Source organism: Podarcis tiliguerta (genome assembly GCF_965153285.1).
Source record: "Podarcis tiliguerta genome assembly, chromosome: 6".
NCBI classification, from domain to species: domain Eukaryota; kingdom Metazoa; phylum Chordata; class Lepidosauria; order Squamata; family Lacertidae; genus Podarcis; species Podarcis tiliguerta.
The window spans coordinates 39,112,351-39,134,907 of record NC_139539.1 but is presented as its reverse complement, the minus strand read 5'-3'; the positions used below and the strand labels follow the sequence as shown (position 1 = coordinate 39,134,907).

The 22,557-nt window shown below is 45.5% G+C and overlaps 1 protein-coding gene and 1 long non-coding RNA gene across 3 annotated transcripts in view; both read left to right on the top strand.

Annotated features, from left to right (window-relative positions):
- The first annotated feature begins 230 nt into the window (after positions 1 to 230).
- On the top strand, positions 231 to 6,661 carry LOC310679421. Of its 2 annotated transcripts, none has more exons than XR_014512239.1 (3): positions 231 to 616; positions 5,025 to 5,069; positions 5,654 to 6,661. It is a non-coding gene; the product is annotated as an uncharacterized lncRNA (long non-coding RNA). The 2 variants fall into 2 exon arrangements; XR_014512240.1 differs by lacking the exon at positions 231 to 616 and adding an exon at positions 2,132 to 2,556.
- Positions 6,662 to 9,441: 2,780 nt separating this feature from the next.
- RASSF5 (Ras association domain family member 5) overlaps positions 9,442 to 22,557 on the top strand; it is a 104,811-nt gene continuing 91,695 nt past the window's right edge. The window contains exon 1 of the mRNA XM_083444490.1: positions 9,442 to 10,166. Within this exon, the coding sequence (XP_083300616.1) occupies positions 9,506 to 10,166 (661 nt within the window). The 5' untranslated portion in view covers positions 9,442 to 9,505. The remainder of the gene's footprint in view (positions 10,167 to 22,557) is intronic.

The window sequence follows — 22,557 nt, the reverse complement described above, 5'->3', positions numbered from 1 at the left end:
TTTCTGCGCAGAATAAAACCAAATGACTGATCCAGAAATAAATATGAGTAGGGCTTAGGTCTTTAGCAATTATATGTTGAAAAGATAGATACATGAAGGAGGTTAGATAAGTTCCTAGATGAAAGAAGGGAGGCAACACAGAGCATGTGTTTTATGATGTGCAAGAGAAAGGAGACATGCTAAAGACCCATAGATACCTGTGTTGTGTTGATACCTGAAAATTTATTAGATAAAAAAAATGATATGCAGGCATCTCGAAAAATTTCAGAGTGGAAATGGAACTACAAGTAGCTGATGAGTGTTTGTTAAGGAACAGGTCTTATTTTTTCTTCTATAATAAGGTGCCCAGTTTAGTGGAAAAAACAAGTAATTGACAATATTATTTTCATAAGCTTGAGACTGGTGGACCTCTGAAGTATTGCATCCTGTTTTGCACACATTTTAGCAAAAGACAATATCCATGTGAGAACAGCAAAAGCGAAAAGACTGTAGCGGGTACTGCAGTATTTGGCATAAGGCAAAACAGCCTCATTATGACAACAACAACAGGACTCATTGTGTACAAGTGAAAGGGAACTGTTAATCAGTCCTGAGATGAATCATTTCAGCTAGCCAGGTAATGCTCAGTGGAAATCTGGACTTCCACACTTTATGCAATGTTTCTTGAAAGAATTATGGGAAGATTTATTTTTTAATCTAGCCAAGACTGCTTTTAATAATAGTTATCTGATGCAAATGTATTAATATTTTTAGTCTGCAGTCGAAACCCCCTTTGTGTCAGGCTGGAGGCAAGGAAGGGTTTGAACAGAGGTGTCCCTCCACCCAGCCTTGGTGACATCTGCTTACAGAGTAATGCCAATGGCACTCCACCAGTGTGGGTGGAAATGCTGCCAGCAGGATCCCTGCCTGTGGCAGTTCATGGAAATCCTGAAATAGAAGAAGAAGAGTTTGGATTTGATATCCCACTTTATCACTACCCGAAGGAGTCTCAAAGCGGCTAACATTCTCCTTTCCCTTCCTCCCCCACAACAAACACTCTGTGAGGTGATTGAGGCAGAGAGACTTCAAAGAAGTGTGACTGGCCCAAGGTCACCCAGCAGCTGCATGTGGAGGAGCGGGGACGCAAACCCGGTCCCCCAGATTACGATGGCTGTTTCTTGTGGTTAAAAGTTTTTTAATTTTAATATTTTGGCCTTACTAGGGATTGTTACATATTTTAACATCGTTGTGGGAATGGCTGCCTTGACTTTGTTCAGCTTTTGAAACAAAATGAACACATTGTAATGCTCACTACATTTGTTACTAATTACAGAGCCGGTGTGTGTGTGTGTGTGTGTGTGTGTGTGTGTGTGTGTGTGTGGCATGGTGGTTGTCCCATTGGACAAGGACTACTAGGGAGACCCAGCTTCAAATCTCCACCCAGTTGTGAAGCCAACTTGGGCCAGCCATGATCTCTCAGCCTAACTTCACCTCACAGGTAGGATTAAGTCTGAATGAGGATTTTAAAAAGAGGAGGAGGAGGAAGAGGAACCATGCATGCAGCCTTGAACTTGAAAGGAAGAGGGGGTATAATGAAATAAATGAACACTACACCTCTGTCCACAACCATGTTTATGGAAAACCCCTAAATCGGTGGGGGGTGGGACTTCAGACTTAGGAGCTGAATACAGGTCTGTCCCCAGACTGCACCCCATGTCTGTGCCCACCTCAAATACTTCTGCCCTTGGAGTATGATAAGGCCTCTTGCTTGCCTTGCTTGAGGAGTGCAGAAAATTCTGACTTTTGCATGGCTGGAATGTAGCCTATTGTACAGGAACAGCCACTGTTCCACCCACATTCGTCTCAGCACCACCCAACATTGTCATGTGACCCGTGAAAGGTTTACCATAAGGTCTTCAGACTGAAAGAGGTTCAACACCCAAGACCTAGAGCTTTATTATTTCAACAAAATCTATTAAATTGTGATTTCCTTCCTCTTTGAAAGCACCACCATGGTTTTTTTTTTTTACATAATGGCTGTGTTTTAGTATGTTTTTCTTTCTGTGGTAGTATCAGCAAGTTTCTTTAGTGTGCCTCGCTATCTGCAAAGATCCCTGGACTTAAAAGTTCAAGGCTTTAAAGGCTTGAGGGCCAGTGTGATTGTATTGCACAAGACAGTTCCTCATAGTGCAGCATCTCTTAGAAAAGCCTGATCTCTGGAAAATTCCCCAATTTAGGCTTCTCAAATCCACAACCCCCAGTGTGTGACTCTATGCTTTCAAGTACTGGAAAGGAACTTCTAGAGAGGGAACTTCCTCTGGGTTGAACAATGAGTTAAGTGAATTAGCGGGGCGGACACTTGGGGAAATTCCTTAACTCTCATTTGAAAATAAAAGAAATTGAAAATAAAAATACTTTTCCTACCCGTTTCCCCAGTTAAACCCAAATTTCACACTGAAAATAATCAGCTGGCACTTAGGCCTCTAACAGGCAGAACATCACAAGATACTCAAAACTGCAAGAATTGGATCTGGATACAATTGGGTGATTTCCCCCCCTCTTTGGCTGAGAGTTCAGGTCAGTTTAGCAGCCACTTTGAGCTCTGACCCCTTGGGAATGTTGTGATATTCATGAGGAGGATTACATTTAGATGTTCGCTTCAGTTAGGGCTTGGAAAGCCGAAACTTTCTCCGGGCTCAGGTCTCACAATTATAGTGACGACAGTGGAATCTGCAACAAAATGTTGCAGTGTGGAGGCGTGCCCCCTGCTCAGAATTCCAGCTACTCCATTCCATTCCTCCTCTCATCTGGTTTTATCTCCCCACTTCCAATTCCATGGCCATTGCACATAATTAGTTCTCATTGTGTATTTTTAGAGTTTTCCTTCCTTATGAAGATATTTTTTGTCTTCCACCCCCCACCCCAGCCCACCCCGATGCCTGCTGATAGTGTGCTACCCTCTTCAGGGTGAGTGGTGCTATTTTGGCTACATAAGTAACTGCACTCTTTACCTGAAGAGCAGAAATACAGGGAAACATATCTGATATTGCAATCAGAATATCAACCTTCAACTCTATCACACACCCCTGAGACATTCCAGGAGTAAATGCTGTTCTGCACTTCTGACCCAGGATACAGTATACAACAGGGATCAGCAAACATTTTCAGCAGGGGGCTGGTCCACTGTCCCTCAGACCTTGTGGGGAGGCCAGACTATATTTTGAAGGGGGGAAAAGAACAAATTCCTATGCCCGACAAATAACCCAGAGATGCATTTTAAATAAAAGCACACATTCTACAGTGGTACCTTGGGTTAGATACGCTTCAGGTTACATACGCTTCAGGTTACAGACTCTGCTAACCCAGAAATAGTACCTTGGGTTAAGAACTTTGCTTCAGGATGAGGACAGAAATCGTGCTCCAGTGGCAGTGGGAGGCCCCATTAGCTAAAGTGGTGCTTCAGGTTAAGAACAGTTTCAGGTTAAGTACAGACCTCCAGAACGAATTAAGTTCTTAACTCGAGGAGGTACTTATGTAAAAACACGTTGATTCCTGGACCATCCGCGGGCCAGATTTAGAAGGCGATTGGGCCAGATCCGGCCCCCGGGCCTTAGTTTGCCTACCCATGGTATGCGACATCTTCCTGAAGGAAGAGTAGTCCTTCTGAGTTTATGTTGCTTTGGGGAGGAAATAATGGCTGGATATGAATGACAGAAGCTCATCTCTCTTAAAGTTAGGCTACAAATCCTATTGTAAGACACTGAAACACAAGTTAGAGCCTAGTGGCTACTAGTACTATATACTGATAAATACAAATTACTACATCTTGGATACAATATATTCAATAAGTTCTATCACATTAGCCAATTACAGACATCCCTTTCATAGAATGATGCCCAATGTTAGCCATATTCAGAGTAGCTCCGTCAGCATCAATGTGTTTAAGTAACTTACATTCATTTATTATTAAGTAACGCAGGCTCAATTATCTACTCTTGAGTAAGACTAACATTGGCTAACCCATAATCTTTTCTGACCTTCATTTAGGAACAGTGAGTTTATGGTTAGGGATAAAATATGACTCTTCCTTGATCCAAAGTCAACAAATTGCTACTCTCCCAATGGTGGCCCACAAGCATATTGTCAGATACTAACTTAAACATCTGTACATGGGTGCTAACAGGCCACACTTCCTCTGTTTTCCAGAGCAGCCATATAAATCAGATTTTCTTCCTCTGCTGTCAGTGCTAATAATCTGCTCTCAGCTGTGGTCTTCCCCCTATAGAATTGAGATCTAAAGGGCAAATTGCTAATTAAAGACAGATTGTATTGAATTTGTGACTCAGTGTGAAATGGCAAACATTCTTTCAAATGTGCCTGATGGATTAACTATTTTAAAGATATTCATGCCTTGCAGAGGGAAATATCCATCTGATTTGTCTTATGCTCCTCTTCTTAGACGAACATTTACTGTGTTAAGACTCCAAAATTTGTCCTTGTCTTGGGTCATTCATTCCCTTGAGACCAGTTACCTGTAATATAGGGGAAATGGAGAATTCATCTCGCTATTCCGTACTTTACCCAGTTTATGTGAAAGGCAGGTCTAAGAGGTTAGATCCCATTCTGAGCTGACCTTTCCAACTCTTCTCAATGATAATATCCATCGTGCTGGGCTAGAAGTGTTCTGAAATGATAATGAGTGGCAAAAAATCAGACATAAGCTGGCTGTAAGTGTAAATGAAGCATCTAGTTAGACAATAAAATCAATGTACCCATCTGCCCTATGTGTGTTTAGTCAAAACTTAATGACAATTTTTGTTATTTAATTAATTTATGGGGTTGCCATTGTGGCAACCACGAGAGCAGTGGTGTCTTTGAGGACATCCCCATGTGCCTTCCAAGCCTTTAAGTTCCCCTGCCCCACTCATTGCCCCCTTCCTCACGAAGTGGCAAATGTGGTTCTTTCTCCCCCTCACTTGAAAAGTGTACAGAACATTGAATGAAGAGGCTGGAAGTGTGATGCTGTCTCCTACTTCCTCTTCCAGCTTGTGAAGGCTCAGCAGTCAACAGAAAGTGAAGCAAATGAGGAGGTAAGGAAGGAAAAGGCAGCTATTGGGGAAACACAGAAACGGAGGCGGGGGGGGAGAGAAGGAGGAGTGTTGTAGGAGTTGGGGAACAGGGAAAATGTAGTTGCCCGAGAGAGAAAGAGAGAGAAACCGTGGGCATGCATGCACACCCAAGTCTGATCCAGCAAAACAGAGCCTCTAGAAATTGCCTATTTTCCCCATGGTTCCAGTCACCAGCAAATCACATCTGTCTGTCTCCAGCTACTAAACTATAAACTATAAAAATCATGGATCTGGCTGTTGCACAAAAACATGGATTTGAGGCATGGACTCTTATGGATTGTCATCATTTCCCCCAAGACTACCCTGAAAAACCACCATCAAATCATAGGCCACCTCTGTGCTTACTTATATGTTCTGTGATGTGTCAAGTGTTTCCTTTGTCATCATATGTAAAAGTCATGAAGATCCATGAGGACCTGTGTCTTTTTGGCCAGCGCCAGATCTGTGATTTCCCCCCACCCCACCTGCAGTCTACTAATGTAAACCTTAATTTAATAATGGTTTTGGGGGTTCCCTGTGTAAAATCATGAATTTGTATTTTACAGAATATCAGACTGTTCCCCAGATCCCATGGAAAAGCAAATAATCTCTCTGTGCATGTTTCTCTCTGCCTGTCTGGGAGGAGGTGTCCCTGGGGGAGAGATGAAGGAAGCAGCCAGAGGAGAGTACCCTCTCAAAATTCAAAATGTACTCATTTGGTCCAACCCCAATCTATTTTGCGTCTCTTTAAACTTGCTTAAATGGTCTCAGTTGTATTGCTCTGCTATTCCTATGAAGTTTGCATTTATTTCTGCTTATGCTCCCCTCTTTTTTTGTATTTGATACATCTCTATGTCCTGCAGCTAATACATTGAAATTGTGCTCATCGTTTAGTTCTCACAGTAGTTGAAAACATGAACACAATGTAAAGTGCAACCTCTGGGACGCAAATATGTATGTTTTAAACCTTTTCTTTAAAACAATCATATTTATTGCAGGACCCAACAATGGTGATTTGAGTATCTGCTGTTTGTTCAGAGAGTGCCTTACTTGAGGAAACTCCTTCAACATGGTTCTAATCTAATGGTTCTTCCTTTCCCTCTGGCAAACTCTACAGAAGCACAATGCATGACTAGAGAGGGAAGAGACGCCAATAAAGCAGAGTATATATTCTTCATTTTGACACTATTTCATTTAATTGCTAGCCTACAGAATTAAATGAATACTTGCGCTGTACTATGTCGTATCTATGACCATAGGATCTCCCTGCACTGGGCTTGAATTGTTCCCCTAAGATGCTCTCAACAAGTAAACATAAGAACGTAAGAAGAGCCTGCTGGATCAAGCCAATGGCCCATCTAGTCCAGCATCCTGTTCTCATAGGGGCCAGCCAGATGCCTATGGGAAACCCACAAGTGGCCCCCAAGCACAACAGCACTCTTCCCTCCTGTGGTTTCCAAAAACGAATATTCAGAAGCATTAAGGAGGCAGAGCATAGCCATCATAGCTAGTAGTCATCGATAGCCTGGTCGTCTGTGAATTTGTCTAACTCTCTTTTAAAGCCATCCAAGTTGGTGGCCGATGGCAGAAAGTGAGGAGGAATTAAAGAACCTTTTATTGAGGGTGAAAGAGGAGAGTGCAAAATATGGTCTGAAGCTCAACATCAAAAAAACGAAGATCGTGGCCACTGGTCCCATCACCTCCTGGCAAATAGAAGGGGAAGAAATGGAGGCAGTGAGAGATTTTACTTTCTTGGGCTCCATGATCACTGCAGATGGTGACAGCAGCCACGAAATTAAAAGACGCCTGCTTCTTGGGAGAAAAGCAATGACAAACCTAGACAGCATCTTAAAAAGCAGAGACATTGCCTTACCAACAAAGGTCTGTATAGTTAAAGCCATGGTTTTCCCAGTAGTGATGTATGGAAGTGAGAGCTGGACCATAAAGAAGGCTGATCGCCGAAGAATTGATCCTTTTGAATTATGGTGCTGGAGGAGACTCTTGAGAGTCCCATGGACTGCAAGAAGATCAAAGCCTGGCGTGCTCTGGTCCAGGGGGTCAGAAAGAGTCGGACTAAACGACTAAACAACAACAACAAGTTGGTGGCCATTACTGCCTCCTTTGGGAACAAGTTTCATAGTTGAGCTGTGCTGTCTGAAAAGGTGCTTTCTTTTATCTGTCCTGAATCTTCCAACATTCAATTTTTTTGGATATCTACAAGTTCTAGTGTTATGAGAGAGGGCCTTCTCGGTAGTGGCGCCTGCCCTGTGGATTGCCCTCCCATCAGATGTCAAGGAAATAAACAACTATCTGACTTTTAGAAGACATCTGAAGGCAGCCCTGTTCAGGGAAGTTTTTGATGTTTGAAGTTTTATTCTGTTTCTAGTCCTCTGTTGGGAGCCATCCAGAGTGGCTGGGGAAACCCAGCCAGGTAGGCAGGGTATAAATGATAAAATTATTATTATTATTACTTTCTCCACGCAGTGCAGAATTTTATAAATTTCTATCATGTTACCCCTTACCTTTTCTCTAAACTAAAAACTCCCAAACCTTTCTTCATAGGACATGTTTGATCCCTTATTGACTGTTTTATATGTACAAATTGTATATGATGTGATCCTACTCATTCTTTGGGAATTCTGTATCCATGACTACTCGGGGAGGGCCTGTTGTGTATTGGGGGAGCAGAGGGGGAATGCAATTGTTGTAAGTAATACTGACATGTGGCATTATTTGGAGGTGGGGGGTTAAGGTTGTGCAGTGAGAGGTTACTGAGTGGGGTGTGTCCAGAACTGTTGGTTCTCTTTCCCTGAGAGTAGGGAGCATTATAGGTGTGATTGCTGTCACTCTCATTTTGTGATATCTACTTTCCTCTGCAAACTTTCACTTTTGGGTGGAAAGGCAGATCCAGCATGTTAGCTCTAAGAGGCAGATCCTTTATCTTGGTGTTTACACAGCCTGGAATTTCCCTGAAAGGGCTCGCTTAAATCCTCAAAATTAGCTGAGCCGAGTAAGCAATTAGGTCTGGATAAAGTTTACATGATCCAGAGGCAGCACAAGCTAGAGTTTGTAAGAGAATGTCTATCCTGGCTTGGCTGATTAAGCCAAACTTGCCTGCTAGTTCTGTTAGAACACAAACGAGCTGTTAGAAGACAAATGCAGACAGTCAAAAGGATCAGTGGTAGCAGGGTCAACTCCAGTGTGGTTGGGACCAGGGGCTGCTGTTTTAATTTCCCACAATGCCCTTGGGTGTAACATCCCTCCAGGGCATGGTGGGAAATTAAAAATGGTAGCTCCCTAATGCATTTTCCAAAGAGGGGCCAGGGCAGGTGTCAGGAGTGGCCTGTGTGTAGGTGCTAACTGCTGCCCATGCTGGGGGTTAGTTACCTTGGGAATGCCTATCAGCACCGCAATGTTTAGCGCTGTGCCTCTGACCAATTTCTGGATGATGTGGGACCTGCTAACACTTCTGTGGAGCAAGCAGCACATCCTGCGAAGGAGGGAGACCCTGATCTGGAAGTGAATAAGCAGGTTCACTAGGCATGAAGGTGAAAGGGTCTGAGCGCAACTATGCCTGGCTCCTCCATAATGCATTTTCTGCCACCTGGGCTAGAATTGCGTAAGACAAGTGTCCCTTGATGTCTCTGTCCTGAAATGCCCTCCACACTCCTTGCAGAGCCTATGCCTTTCAGGAGAATGGGAGCTAAGCTTACTTTCCAAAGGGAGACAGGATGGGGCTCAGAATTTCTGAGAACTCATAGCCTCACCTGTTCCAGTGTTGACTGATGCCCAGGCAAGAAGGCAGCAAGATCTACAAAGACAGGCAGAGCCACTCACTGGCTGTAACTGAGAGGGCTGGCAGGTGGGGGTGGACTCGGACTGGTGGGGCAATGCCCTATTCGCCCTAACGGTCCAGCTTCCAGTGCTCTCCGGGTAGTTTTCTTGTTACCGCAGACGGCAAGGGGGGAAGCACTCTGCACATGCACAGAGGCGCCCTTATTTTATTATTGCTATTTTACACATCTGCAGAAAACGGGCGCTGCCGTTCTGTACGAAGAAGAGTTCCTTGCTCTTCTAGGGTTTTAAAACAACTGAGCGAGTCTTTTTCTCGGGCGGCCAGCTCTCTTCTTTCCCTTGCCGCGGGCTCTAGCTGTGATCCGCTCTCCTTCCCACGCAGCTGGCGAGGATTTCGAGGTGAGCGCCGGACTGCGCGGCGGCGGCGGCGCAAAGGGCGTGTGCAGCCGGAGAAGCCCAGCTGAGAGCCGCGGCTGGAGACAGGCCGCCCGCCCTCTGCCTGCCGCTCGCTCCACCCTCTCCGCCGCCTCTGCAGGTCCCTCTTAAGAGCGCCTGCGCTGCCGGCCACCCTCCGGCAGGTCGGAGCTGCTTGGGCCGCCCGCCCGCCCGCCCGCCTGCTCGCCATGGCCATGGCTTCCCCGGCCATCGGGCAGTACCCTTACCCGCTGCTGCTGGAGAAGGAGCAGCAGCGCTTCCTGCAGAGCCTCAGCGCCAACGAGAGGAAGAAGATCCTCAAGCGCTCCGCTGCCAATGACCTGAAGCCGCTGCCGCAGCCCCGGCGCAGGAACCCTCCGGAGCCCGCGCAGCAGCAGCAGCAGCCCCACGCCCAGGGGGGCAGCATGGCGCAGTGGGGCGACGACGGGAAGGCTGCGCCCGAGCGCGACGCGACGTGCGCCCCCGCCGCCGTCTGGAGGCAGCACCTCGGAAGAGCCGCTGGCCCCGAGTCGCAGCCCAGGACCGACGCGTTCCTCGACGGCGTCCCGCTCGCCCCGGAGGACGACGGGCCGACGCTGGGGGCTCCCGCCACCCCCCGCGAGGCCCCGGCGTCTCCGGGCACGGCGGCCAAGCCGCACCACCCGCACCCGCAGCACCACCACCGGCTGCGCCTGAGGTCCGCGGCGCCGCGGCTGCTGCCCGACGTGCGCACCATCTTCGAGCAGCCGCGGGACCCCCGCGTGCGGGAGGAGAAGGGCGAAGGGCACCGCTTCGAAGCCGTCGCGCTCTGGAGGGGCTGGTGCGACCTGTGCGGGGAGGCCGTGCAGCAGCGGGCGCTGCGCTGCGCGAGTAAGTGGCTCGGCTCGGCTTTGCACGTCGAAGGGCTCCCTCCCCTCCCTCTCCCTGTAGACGGGGCAGCCCCACGCTTTAGACAAGCCGGCGGAGGCGAGGGAAAGGCTCGCTGGTGGGGATCTGCTCCCTCCTGACCTGAAGATGACCCCCTAATATTCCCCTTCTATGTGATAAGAGGCAGTGCAGGTAGCTGATCCTCCAGTCCTTCCTAAAACGACGGCACCCCCTCCCCCCCCGTCCCAGTGTAGCTTCTCCTTGCCCCACCTTTGCAGGGGTCCCATCCTTCGTGGCGAGCAAGCAGATCACCTCTGCTGGCCCAGCCCGTTCTGATTTGTACACAGTCGATCCTCCCCTAATCCCTCCTGAATTGTTACTGCCTCTTTAAGAGCAAAGGGACTCTCCAGCCTCCTCTCCCCCGTCCCACCCCGTCACCCGGGGTCGCCTCTTTGCAGGTGAGTGACCGCTGATTCTCTGCGTACATAGCGCAATGGCGGGCCAAGGAGCCTCCTTTTGTAGGACACTGGAGATATTCGTGCCTTTAAAAAGACATTGATAATTTACTGTCCCGAGGTAGATAATAAACGTTGTAACCTTGTTGGATCCGATCTGCATTCCTATCAAAGCACTTAGAAGTCCTGGAGGAGAGAGCGCAGCTTTATGGGAAGTCTGGCGCAGGCACTGATTTATGTTCAAGACCTGAGTGCTAGAGCCCTTTTAAAAATTTCATGAGGTATGTTGGACTATTTGCGGGCTTCTATTTAAGCTCCCGCTATGAGAATTTCAACCCTCTTTGATCCTAATTAGCGAATTGGCTTACACATCCTTTGAGTATTCCATTCTGAAACTGCAGCACATCAGTCAATTAATAAGTTGGTGCAGATGTGTCTTGCAAGCCCTCTTATCATCTGCACGTTGTTCATCTAACATGCTTAATCTTTTCAACTTCGTGTTCACCGTTCAGTCTCCTATTGGGATATTCCTATGTAAACACACCAACGGGATTGATCTGAACATTTGATGTACAGACTTTAGCTAGGTTGCTAGCTGTTCAGATGAATGTCAGCTGTGTTGCCTTCCAAGGTGCTTATTTGTTAGGGAGGAGAAATTACTTTTGTGTTTTCCATTTTACTTCGCTGTTCCGCCTCTTAAACCTTCAAGTGGTTCCCTTCCTTGCTCTCTGACTTGTGTGATCATTTACTAACCTGTTCCATTGCTGCCGTTTACCATACTGTTGCCAGCCTTTTCCATATGAGCCTATCAGTAAATCACTTGATGATAGTTGGGTGTTCTGTTCATGACTTGTATATGATTTGGTTAGAACTGTTGTGCTTTTTGATGTTGTCTCTCCTTTGCAGAGTTATGACTTTTATGCCATTAAATTTTGCCACTGGAAGTTTTACATGGCAATTCTACTTTTAATTTGAATGTGGAATTTTATTTCAAAATGGGAATCTTTGAAACTTGGAGTCTGCTGATTGCTTTGGCAGGAATTAGATGCAAAATCTCAAAAGCTATCTAGTGCAGCCAGTTACATGCTAACAAACAAAGACAGTTAAATACTAAATAGCTGTTGCATGCTGCCAGCTATAAAATACCATTACTTGTCAGCTGGTACAAGTATGAAACACTGTTCAACATTGAATTAAAATATCAGTCAAATGTGAACAAATTAAAAGGCCTGTGCATTCATAGCTAGTACTACTAGGTAGGCAAATGCCAGGATAGACAGAACAGGGTCTGCGTTTTATTTTTTAACCCCCCCTCCGTAACCTCATTGGGGGCTCTTCAGATCACCTGCTTGTTGAGCATTTGTTCTGATTTATTTTATTTGAAAATGTATTCTTGGCTCTTTCATAAAATAACAAGGACATGTGTCAGACATTGGCTATTTCACAAGCATTAACTCTAATTTGCCTTTTGGGAGGGGGCAGGGTAAATGACGTTGCATCAAAGCAAATATTACCATACACTTTCTAATGCATTTTTCTTGTCACTTCCCTTATCACAAAAGTCCAGTCTTTCAGGGAAGTGTGTTGACAATCGACTACAATGGCACAACCTGAATTTGCTGGTGTATGATTTGAATATGATTGGGCTTGTGCCTCCTGGCCCCATCTCCAGCCTCCATATGTTCATGTGTATCGTTTATACAGAGGCTGCATGTCTACACCTGAATGCACAGAGGGTCATGTGATCCAGGGCTCTGAAAAATGAGGGAGGGGCTCCATTCAAACACTGCCCTTGCACGTGAGGAGGTTGGCAGCAGGGCCAGCAGGCAGGACCCCAGTAAGCCCCTTCAAGATGCCTAGAACCAGGGGTGCCAAATTAAAAAAAATATTGGGGGCACCAGGTAAGCCCCACCCCACACAATCAATCACGTGACATGGTACACACACACACACACACACACACACACACACACACAATTTGAATGGCAATGCCCATTAACTTTGTGGGGGCTCTTCAAATATTTTACTGGGGAAGCCAAAGGGACCTCGGCCCCTGGGAGTTGGCTCCTATGCCTGGAATGAATAAATGGGCTCATGATATGCATGCGAAGACTGGAGCAGCATAAGAGATGCCTAGGTTGCTTCACAGCTGTATCCCTTGCCTGTCCCAGAGTTATCTGAAATACATTTTTAATTGGATGGGGCATCTAGTGATTTGAAATAGGTTTGTTCAGATGTGTTGTGTTTCACTTGCAAATAAAACCAAAGCACCCAGTATTGCGACAGTGGCCTCTGCACATTTTATAAGCCATTCCTTATTTGTTATGATGGCTGGATGAGCATGTGAACATTTTCCTGCGAGCAGTGCTGCTCCTGGCTGAGACCTCTTCTATGGCTAATACACGTTTCCTGTTTTAGTGCTGAATTGTCACTTGTCTTAGAGGTAGCTACTGACTCTACTCCACCAAGGAGTTGAAAATGAAGGCTGAAATTCTGTACACGCTTACCTTGGAGCAAGTCCTTTTGCATTTAATGATACTTTCTTCTGAGTGCACATACAGGAGGTTGCACTGTGAATAGTGCCTAAAAGTGAAACGTGTTGCTTTCTTAAATGGCTAATAGAGTGATGTATGTTGTCTGGCTGACTGTACTTCCTAGTTGTGTTCATGCTGCAATTCTGTTTGTGTGCATTTGTGTTGTGGTTTATTGTGTGTGTGTGTGTGTGTGTGTGTGTGAGAGAGAGAGAGAGAGAGAGAGAGAGAGAGAGAGAGAGAGTTGTTGAATAAAAAGCACTGGCAATGCTGATCCACTTCAGGCATTTCAGTTCCCGGTAGCTGAGCCACAAGAGCAGACGTGGGAGACCTTTTGTCTGTGGAAGGTGGGGCCTTTCCTGCAGTGGCATCTCCATGATGGAGTCCCCTCCCTGGGGAAATCTGTCAACTTTCCCTCCCTTTGTGCTTTCAGGCACACTTGGAATACTTTTTTATTTTATTTAGAAAGATGAATTATTCAGGAAGGATGATTTGGGGTCCCCCCCCCATCTTTGGATGCTGGCTAGCTTTCATTAATCCTAAATGACACCCATTAAGAGTGGCCTAAAAGATAACACTTTCCCAGAAAAGCAATCAGCAGAGATAGATAGGTCGGATTAAAGTCTTTTATGTTCCAAGTTTAAACAAATTAAACTGGGTATGTGGTACAGGTGAGTTTGACAAGATTTTCCTGTTGTTTTTTAAAAAGAAGATATAAGATGCATTCTTTTGTTTACCCTGGCAGAAGTTCTGATTGTCATAATTGTCATAATAACTTTAGCATATTTACGGGGTGTGTAAGGGGTGGGATAGGCGCCATTTTCCTGGCACCCCTGCAGAAATGGGGCAACTCTCCACCAACCCTGGGGCTGGTGTGGTTAGCTTCCTCTCCTGGCTGCCCTCGGCTTTTTTGGAAGGAAGGGCAGGATATAAATCGAATAAATAATAATTGTTGATGGGAAGGAAAAGAAGAAAAACCTGTGTCCACGCCCCCCTCCTGTTCTGCCCACAGCAAAACAGCAGGGCAGTGGATTTGCCCATGTATGAAGTATTTTGGATTCCTCTTCTAAGTAAGACTTTCAACACACCTATTGAAGAGGACATTATTTTCCTTGCATTAAGCATGTTTGTGTGTGTGGTCAGCACATTGCTAGTGGTTTTCAGCTGAGAGTGTGTGTTTTGCCTAAATCTGTCCCATAAACTGACTTGGGATTTGAACTAGGAGCTCTCAGCTCCTGGTCTCCTAATCATTAATCTGCACTTAGCAGCCGTTACATCTCAGTGCAGCAGAGGAGGAAAGAGAAGGGATATAAGGCTACTCCACTGGCACGGCTGAGAGAACAGAAACCTTTGTCAGTTTCTCCTCCTCAAACTTTCCCACTGCAGCTAGCTATTAGAAGAACTTGTAGCAGTGGTTGCTCATTTCTTCCTTCTCCCTCTTAATCTATTTTCCTTTTGTGTTACCACTTTTAGTGGGTGGGGACTGCCTTGTTTGTTGTGACTATGATCTTGCACTCTTGTTGCTAGTGCTAAATTTAAATTGATCACATCTCAATACAGGATTCCATTGTGCATTTCATAATTGTCTTGGACTACGCTACATTCCTGCATTTGACGATGTGTTTGTGTGTTTCCTGCTTGATCTTCCAGATCCAGTACAGTCATTTTTATTGTTTTCTGTTTAAGGGAGCCCATTGCTGCTAATGTAGTCTTAAATGGATTATAATTGAACCATTATTTTCAGCAAGCATAGTCTTTAATACTTCTTTTGGTTTGATCCAACATTTGCTAATATTTGAAAGCTTATCTCTGCAGTTGCTAAATAACATTCCCCCCATGAGGATTAATCTAATTAATCCAACTTTCTCTGCTTTCTGGACATAACTATAATCTTCTTGGGGGAGTCTGCTTTATTAGAAGTGTTTTTAGAGTTAAGGGTGGCTCCTAGAAATTAAGAGTATACCTTCTTGCCATATTAGGCAAGACTAAACCCATCTTTCCAGCGTCATCTTCATGCCCAGAACTGGGTGTGGTGTTTAAATTGTTAGCATGTCATAGATTTATAGAGTAGGATGTGATAGGATATGTTTCTGTTTCCTGTTCTTTCTAAAATTCCTTAGGCTTGTCTGCCTTTCTAATACTGCAGTGCCTTGAATTGTATTTTCATGCACCTAATCACAGTCACTACAAGAACTATTTGTTGAAGAGTAACTGCTGGTTTAGGGACGCGGGTGGCGCTGTGGGTAAAAGCCTCAGCGCCTAAGGCTTGCCGATCGAAAGGTCGGCGGTTCGAATCCCCGCGGCGGGGTGCGCTCCTGTTGTTCGGTCCCAGCGCCTGCCAACCTAGCAGTTCGAAAGCACCCCCGGCTGTGCTGGCTCTCCAGAGCAGCGATGTCACGCTGGCCACGTGACCCGGAAGCGCTGGCTCCCGGCCTCTTGAGTGAGATGAGCGCACAACCCTAGAGTCTGGCAAGACTGGCCCGTACGGGCAGGGGTACCTTTACCTTTAACTGCTGGTTTATAGGCTTGGTTTGCATTTAATACTCCACGCCATAACTAAGCATGAATGTGGCAGCATGTGTGTATTCGCAGTGAAAACCACAGCTGCCTTGCTACTCAGAACTAAGCCATGGTTTGGCTTAGACTTGTGCTAAGACTGTTGTTCTTGACTTACCATTTATGGTTGGTCTGGAGCTGGCAAACCACAGGGCTGGGTTTGGTGATAATGCAGAATAGCCAAACCATGGCTTGGAGCAGCACTGAGTGAGGAGAGCTATCCATGACTGACATGTTTTTTAAAAAACAAAAAGCTAAGAGAACAGGAGCACTGTTGGCTTTGGGACAAGTACATGTGTACCCAGCCTGTTGGTGACCCTGCTCAAGTGCAGCACTAATCTCCAGTTTAGCATCTAAATGAGCCATTTGAGTGCTGCTGTGGTGGCTGCATGGGCACACCATTTTATTCATTGCTGAGATGGATTTGATGAAAAAAGATGTGTCAAAATGCTTTCCCCCTTTCAGCTTGTATCCTAAGCTTAAGCAGACAGGTTTATCCTGCGTTGCAAGCTATTGTGGTTCTCTCTGTCTGGGTATGAAGGGAGCTGATGCATCTCTTGGAAGCCATAGGCAAGAAAACACAACACACACACACACACACACACACACACACACACATTATAAGTGGACCTGAGAATTTCATCCACACGTGACCAGAGACTTGGTGACGGTCATCTCTGAGTTTAGGATTCCAGCAAAACATGCAGTCAGACTATCGCTGTTGCCCACTAGGAAGATGTATAGCTATTAAAAAAAAAAAAAAATTCATTGAGGCAGCCTGCCAGCTTGGATGTTGCTGCTTAATAAGCTCTGCAGTCCAACATTTTGGCAAGGGATAGAGCTGGCACAAGCCTCAGAGCATCTCTTCTTCTAGCCTGACAGCGTTGCAGTTTGTTTCCCTGCATGGCGGGAGAGCTTTCCTGCTCCTGTAGCCAAGTGTTCGTGTGCTGACCCCTCTTCGCTGCCATCCTGATTTCACATTTTGGCTTTCCCTCCAATTTCAATCTCCATTTTAGTATTTCTCTCTGCGATGTACGCAGACACAGAAGAGTGACTGTGGCTCAAATCTGTTCTTTCAGAGCCATTTGAAAATGAAGGGCGATTGGAAGAGACAGTAGACACCATACGGTCCTGCTGCATCATATTAATGCAGCAACATTATGGACAGCTCTGTGATTTTGTTGCAACAATATGTCACAGTTGGTCAGTTTTTTCCCATTGAATTTTTTGTGCAGATGGAATGTTCACAACAGCATGAATTCCACCCCATCTTTCCAGCTCTGGCCCTTTCTGGACTTGGATACCCTGGCCACAATAATCCATTCTCTAAACCTACTGTTTAGACTCTTGGGGCTGCCCCTTGAAGACAGTCCAGCCACGGCAGCTGGTTCAGAATATGGCTGTGAGAGTTCTGAGCAGTGTGGCAATGTGGATTCACACAACACCAACTCTCCAGGAGCATCTTTCTCCATATGTGCCAATTCATTCCCTGAATGGGGCCGAGGAGGTTCTTCTCTCCTGTCAAGGACAGAGTCTCCTCTGTGGGGCTACCCTGGCTGTGGAACTCCGCCTTGGAGGTACGGTTGTCTCTCTCACCCATAGAACTGAATGGTCCCAGATCCTTTCTTCCTTTCTTTCATGAGTTCCCCTTAACCATTAACCATGGTTAACGATCGCCAGGTTTCAACCTTAACAAGAAATTGCAACTGCTGAAAAAGAAACCAGCTGTCTTATAAACCTGGTGCAAAAGTTTTTCGGAATTCCAGCTGAGTTTTTGAGTTATGTATATACAAATATACATTTATAGTCTCTTTATAGTGAGCAGTGTGGTATCCGCAGCAGAATGTATATGTGTTGTCAATAATTGCTTTTTCTTATCAATTGCATGCAGAAACATATTTACATAGACAAATTCCATATCCTGGATATAGAAGTACTGATGAAAGCCTGTATCTGAAGCCGGGGAAGATTCAGTGCCAAACATCTTAACTAATTATTCTAAGTAATTCTCTAAATTGTTAGATTGTGCTCTCTTTTTAACAGAAGAAAAGCAGCAGCAAGTGCTGACTCCAAAAGGGGGTTTTTGCTTGGTGGTTTTTGGGTTTTTTTAATGGGAACTAAAACGGTTCTCTTCAAATCTGCACATCATAACAAAAAATCCCTTCTTGGTGCCATTCTTCATTCAGCAGACACTCCCTTTCCAAAAGAATTATGTTGGGCAGATTCCTCTTTTGCTTTTTGTGCTACAATTAAACCTGGGTGTGTACTGATCAGAGAGAACTCATGTCAAAAGTGCAAATGCATGGTTTCCTTTTGACTTTCTGCTTTCTGTAGGCTTTGGGGGAACAAAGCCTATTTCAACAACTCCTTCAGATACTGTGGTACCTCGGGTTAGGAACTTAATTCATTCTGGAGGTCCATTCTTAACCTGAAACTGTTCTTAACCTGATGCACCACTTTAGCTAATGGGGCCTCCCGCTACCACCGTGCCGCCGGAGCACGATTTCTGTTCTTATCCTGAAGCAAAGTTCTTAACCTGAGGTAATATTTCTGGGTTAGCGGAGTCTGTAACCTGAAGCGTATGTAACCCGAGGTACCACTGTACTGCTTTTGAGGCTGGCTGCTTACGTTGTCAATGTTTGGTTCAAATCCTGACCAGTTCAGAGAGGTGCATCTGAGACAAGGTTGTTTGCTGCAGAAGGCAGTAGGTCCTGGCAGGCAAGGTGTTAAACTGGTCTATTCAGGTTCACATAGTCAGCCTGCAAGCTCCCATTCACTTGAACCGGCATCCTCTTGCACCTGTTGTGGTGTGAGAAGGGGCTTTCCCCACAAAACCAGTTGCTGAGTCCTGAATGAGGAATATGCACCTAAAAATAAATAAAAATGAGCTCCTTTTTGTTCATCACTGATATTTAAATGTGAATCACCAGGCATGAATTTGTTCATTATTAATTTGTACAGTGGTACCTCGGGTTACAAATGCTACGGGTTACGAACTCTGCTAAGGTTAAGAACGGTTTTGGGTTAAGAACGGACCTCCAGAACGAATTAAGTTCGTAACTCGAGGTACCACTGTATACTCTTTAGGTTATGTTAAGTACTATAGAAATAAATAACAATATCAATGATGATGTCCAGGACACATCCATTCTGCTTTTCTTCTGAGGGGAAGGGAAAATCCCTTGTCACAGCTGGTATAAGGAACTAAGGAACCGTGGGAAGGGCCCAGAGTGGGACAACTCCCTGGGGGAAAAGAGATAATATTTGTGGTGGGATTTTTTTATTATGCCAGGACATGCATGGAAAGGAAGTTGAAACAGATCTGGCAAATGTTAAATTGTCAATTTATTCAGCAAGTGAAGTACAGGCAACCCTCAGCTTGATGCTGGGGTCTCATAGAGTCAAAGCACATTGGATTCAATAAGTGAGTGGGATTGCCAAAGTCTTTTTTCCTGGACCCCTTTTCATTTTTTAAAATGGCCAAGTGTGTAAAGCTGAATGGGCACAAGTTAAATGTGGGCAAGTTGTGAGTTACTTGTAATGTAAACTGGACTACTTCAGTTTTGTTTGTGAAAGTGGTTGTGTAATTACAGTTCTACACAGGGTTGGCAAGGCAATATAAGTTCCCACCTGAGCAATTTACAGTGTCTCAGCATATTCTAGGGATGTCCTTATTTAATAGGAGGCCTCCATTTTGAGAAGCTTGGAATCTTCTGAGGCCTTCAGGTGAAAGGGTCTTGGAGTTGAGCACTTTTTCCCCAGCCCTGCTCCTGAAAACTGGTTGAGGTATTGGGCATGTTAATGTTATTTGAGTTGTTGCAGCTGCTCCACATATACACTCTATTATTATTCTAGGGTATTGTGCTGCTGAGTAGAAGTATGTGTATCACTGCTACACCTCTGCAGTTGAAAGCTCTTCACTATGGCCTACTGAATAACACTCTCAGTTGCCCAGGCTTTAAAGGAGAACGAATGATTGTTATTGTCTTGAAAGAATACTTCCAGAATTGAACTGCTTGCATTTATCATTTTATTAGCCTTTCCTTTTTAAAATAAAGCATGCCTAGGCTCCCCCACCCCTCATTTCTCCTCTTCTGCTTTCCTGGTTAGTTCATGCAGTGATTTGTTTCCCCCCTCAGCAGACCCAGATGGCTGGCCAGCCAGGTGTGACCATTGCATTTTGAGAGACCATAAAATGCTGATTGCTTCACTTGAGTGTCTGTGGCATGTTGCTTGCAATCTAACCCCAAAGCAGCTGGTAACACAACTTGATGTGCCACTGGAATCTCAGTCAGATCAGGCGGTGGAGCCATAATTCTAAGTGACAGAAGCAAACCTTTGGTGTCAGATGCTCTCCCTCATGGATATCTAAACGATCCTCTTCTCTCTCATTTTAAGGAAATCTGTGTGCCGTTATTGATAGGGGAGAGTCATGGAATGTATAATGCCTAGAACTTACTCTCATAAGAATGTAATAACATGTGGGATGCTTCATTGGAATCAGGCATTGGTTACACCTGTACCTTTGGCAAGTGAGTTGGCTTTCTGGTTAGGTATTACCCAAACAAGCTGCCTCGAAATTGTGTTTGGAGCATAAGATGCTCCTTAGACCATTGGTCCATCTAGTTCAGTATTGCCTACAGTCCCTGCTCTGCACAGGCTGGTAGAGGCTCACCAGGATTTCAGTTTTTTTGCATTTACTACATTTATAACCTATGTTTCCTCCAAGGAGCTCAAAGGGGCATACATAGTCCCTCCACCCCCACTCTACCCCATTTTATCTTCACAATAATCCTGTAAGGTAGTTCATGTTGAGAAATGATGACTTGCCTGGTTGCCTTGTGGTGTTGATGGGTAAGGAGGGATTTAAACCCACATCTTCCCAGTCCCGGTCCACTGCTCGAAACCATTGTGCCACATGGGCGCTTGAGGTTGAACCTGAGCTTGAGGTTTTTAGCATGCAAATCATGCTCTTCCCAACAATTACACAACCTGAAATCTAGCCCCTGATGGAGCACTGTATATTTATTTTAATTTGCATAACAGCTTCTATGGGGAGAAATTCAAATATAATAAGTGTGTTCTGTTGCAAACACTCTTTGGATTGTTCGTAGTTGACTGTGTGAAGAGTGAAATGTGTGTTTTATCTCTAGCTGAAACCAGAGAAAGACATTGGGTGGGAGCTAAATTGGCAGGTTGCCAAGAAGCTGCAGCTAAACCAGCACTGTGGCTGAGGCTGGCTGTGTAACTTTGTGAGATTTCAGTTATGAGAGTTGGCAGTAGGATCCAAATTGGTCAGGATATTACAAGTCCTTCAGTGGACGTTCTAGTCAGAAAAATCGCAGCTCCTGCTGTTTGAAAGCTCAGTCGGGCAACTTTTGGGAGACTGAAGAGATTTGCCAGTGAACTAAACAAGAGATTCTGAAAAGCCTTTAGCAAGCCTGTGAGAGTCTGAAGCTCCAGAGAGGCTGTGAAGCTCCTGCGAAGCTCCTCTCCAGAGAGGAGAGGAGCTGAGGGGTCTTTGTGGCAGCAGGCAGCTGCTGAAAAGGAAGGTGCCAACATCTCCAAACTTGAAATCACTGAAGTAAGAAGCTAAGATGGCTTGCAAAAGAAGAGGACCACACTAGCACTAGTTCTTGGGGAAAGCTAAATTCATAATACGCTCACAACAACCCTGTGAGGTTGGTTAGGCTTGAAAGACTGTGACTGGCCCACTGAGCTTCACGGCAGAGGGATTCAAGCCCTGTCTTCCCAGTTCCTAGTCTTACATTCTAACCATGATACCACATTCCTTCTCCATTGAGCAGGCTCTCTTACAAACAACAACAACCTGCTTAGTCCAATTAGTTGCTTTGGTTTTTAGGATATTGGGAAGTTGCTTCGCCACAAGGCTTAAGAGGTAGCTGTGGCTGCTTCTTCTTTGCATCAGTTGCTGTCCTTGTCTCTTGTCTGCCCTTAAAAGCAAGCCCTGCAATTCTTGTCACACTTCCCTATGATTCACGGAACTGTGTAAATTTTTAATAACCCCTTTGTCTTTTGTAAGTGTTTGTTTTAGGCAGCTCATACCTTTAGTAGGTGTGGGCATTCTTTTGACAGTACTATGCAGGAAATAATAGCTATTAGAGAATTTCTGTTCTGCCATTGCTCCTTCAAACAGGAGTGGGTAAGATTTATTTTTTTTACCTGCTGTGGCTGCTTTTGAATCTTCCTGTCTTTAGTAACACACACACACACACACACACACACACACACACACAGAGCCAGGTCTCCTCCTCACATTGTTTCAGATGTGATATCTGCTACTCCTCATTTATGGCATGCTAATCTGCTTGGTTTTTTAAGGTTTGTGGGATTTTTACACTTTTAAAAACTGTTCTGAGAATGGAGGTGGCGGCTTCATGAACAGGGGCGGAAGAAGGGGGTGCGGTGGGTGTGGGCCGCCCTGGGTGTCATCCCTTGGGGGGGTGACATCGCAGTGCCCCCCCCCGGGATGCTTGCTGTGTGGGCGGCACCCTCGCGGGCAGCTAGCCCCGCCCCATGGACATCTAGCCCCACCCCTGTGGGCACAGCATGTGCACCGCTCCGGGGGCCGGAGCAGCTAGCTCCACCTCTGTTCATGAGTGACATAGGGGCCAGTCAATCAGGGTTGTGTATAATGCTGCTCTGAGGAAGGGAGAGGCGTAGCCAATCAGGACTGTGTACAGCTCTACTCTGAGGAGAGGGTTAAATGTGGTTTCATGGTTGACACAAAGTGTAGCCAAAAGTATGTCCAGAACACAAGCTCATTTTGTGTGTATGAAGGGGTAAATGGGACTGTGCCACTGGTCCCAACCCCAAAGTAATGTGGCTTCC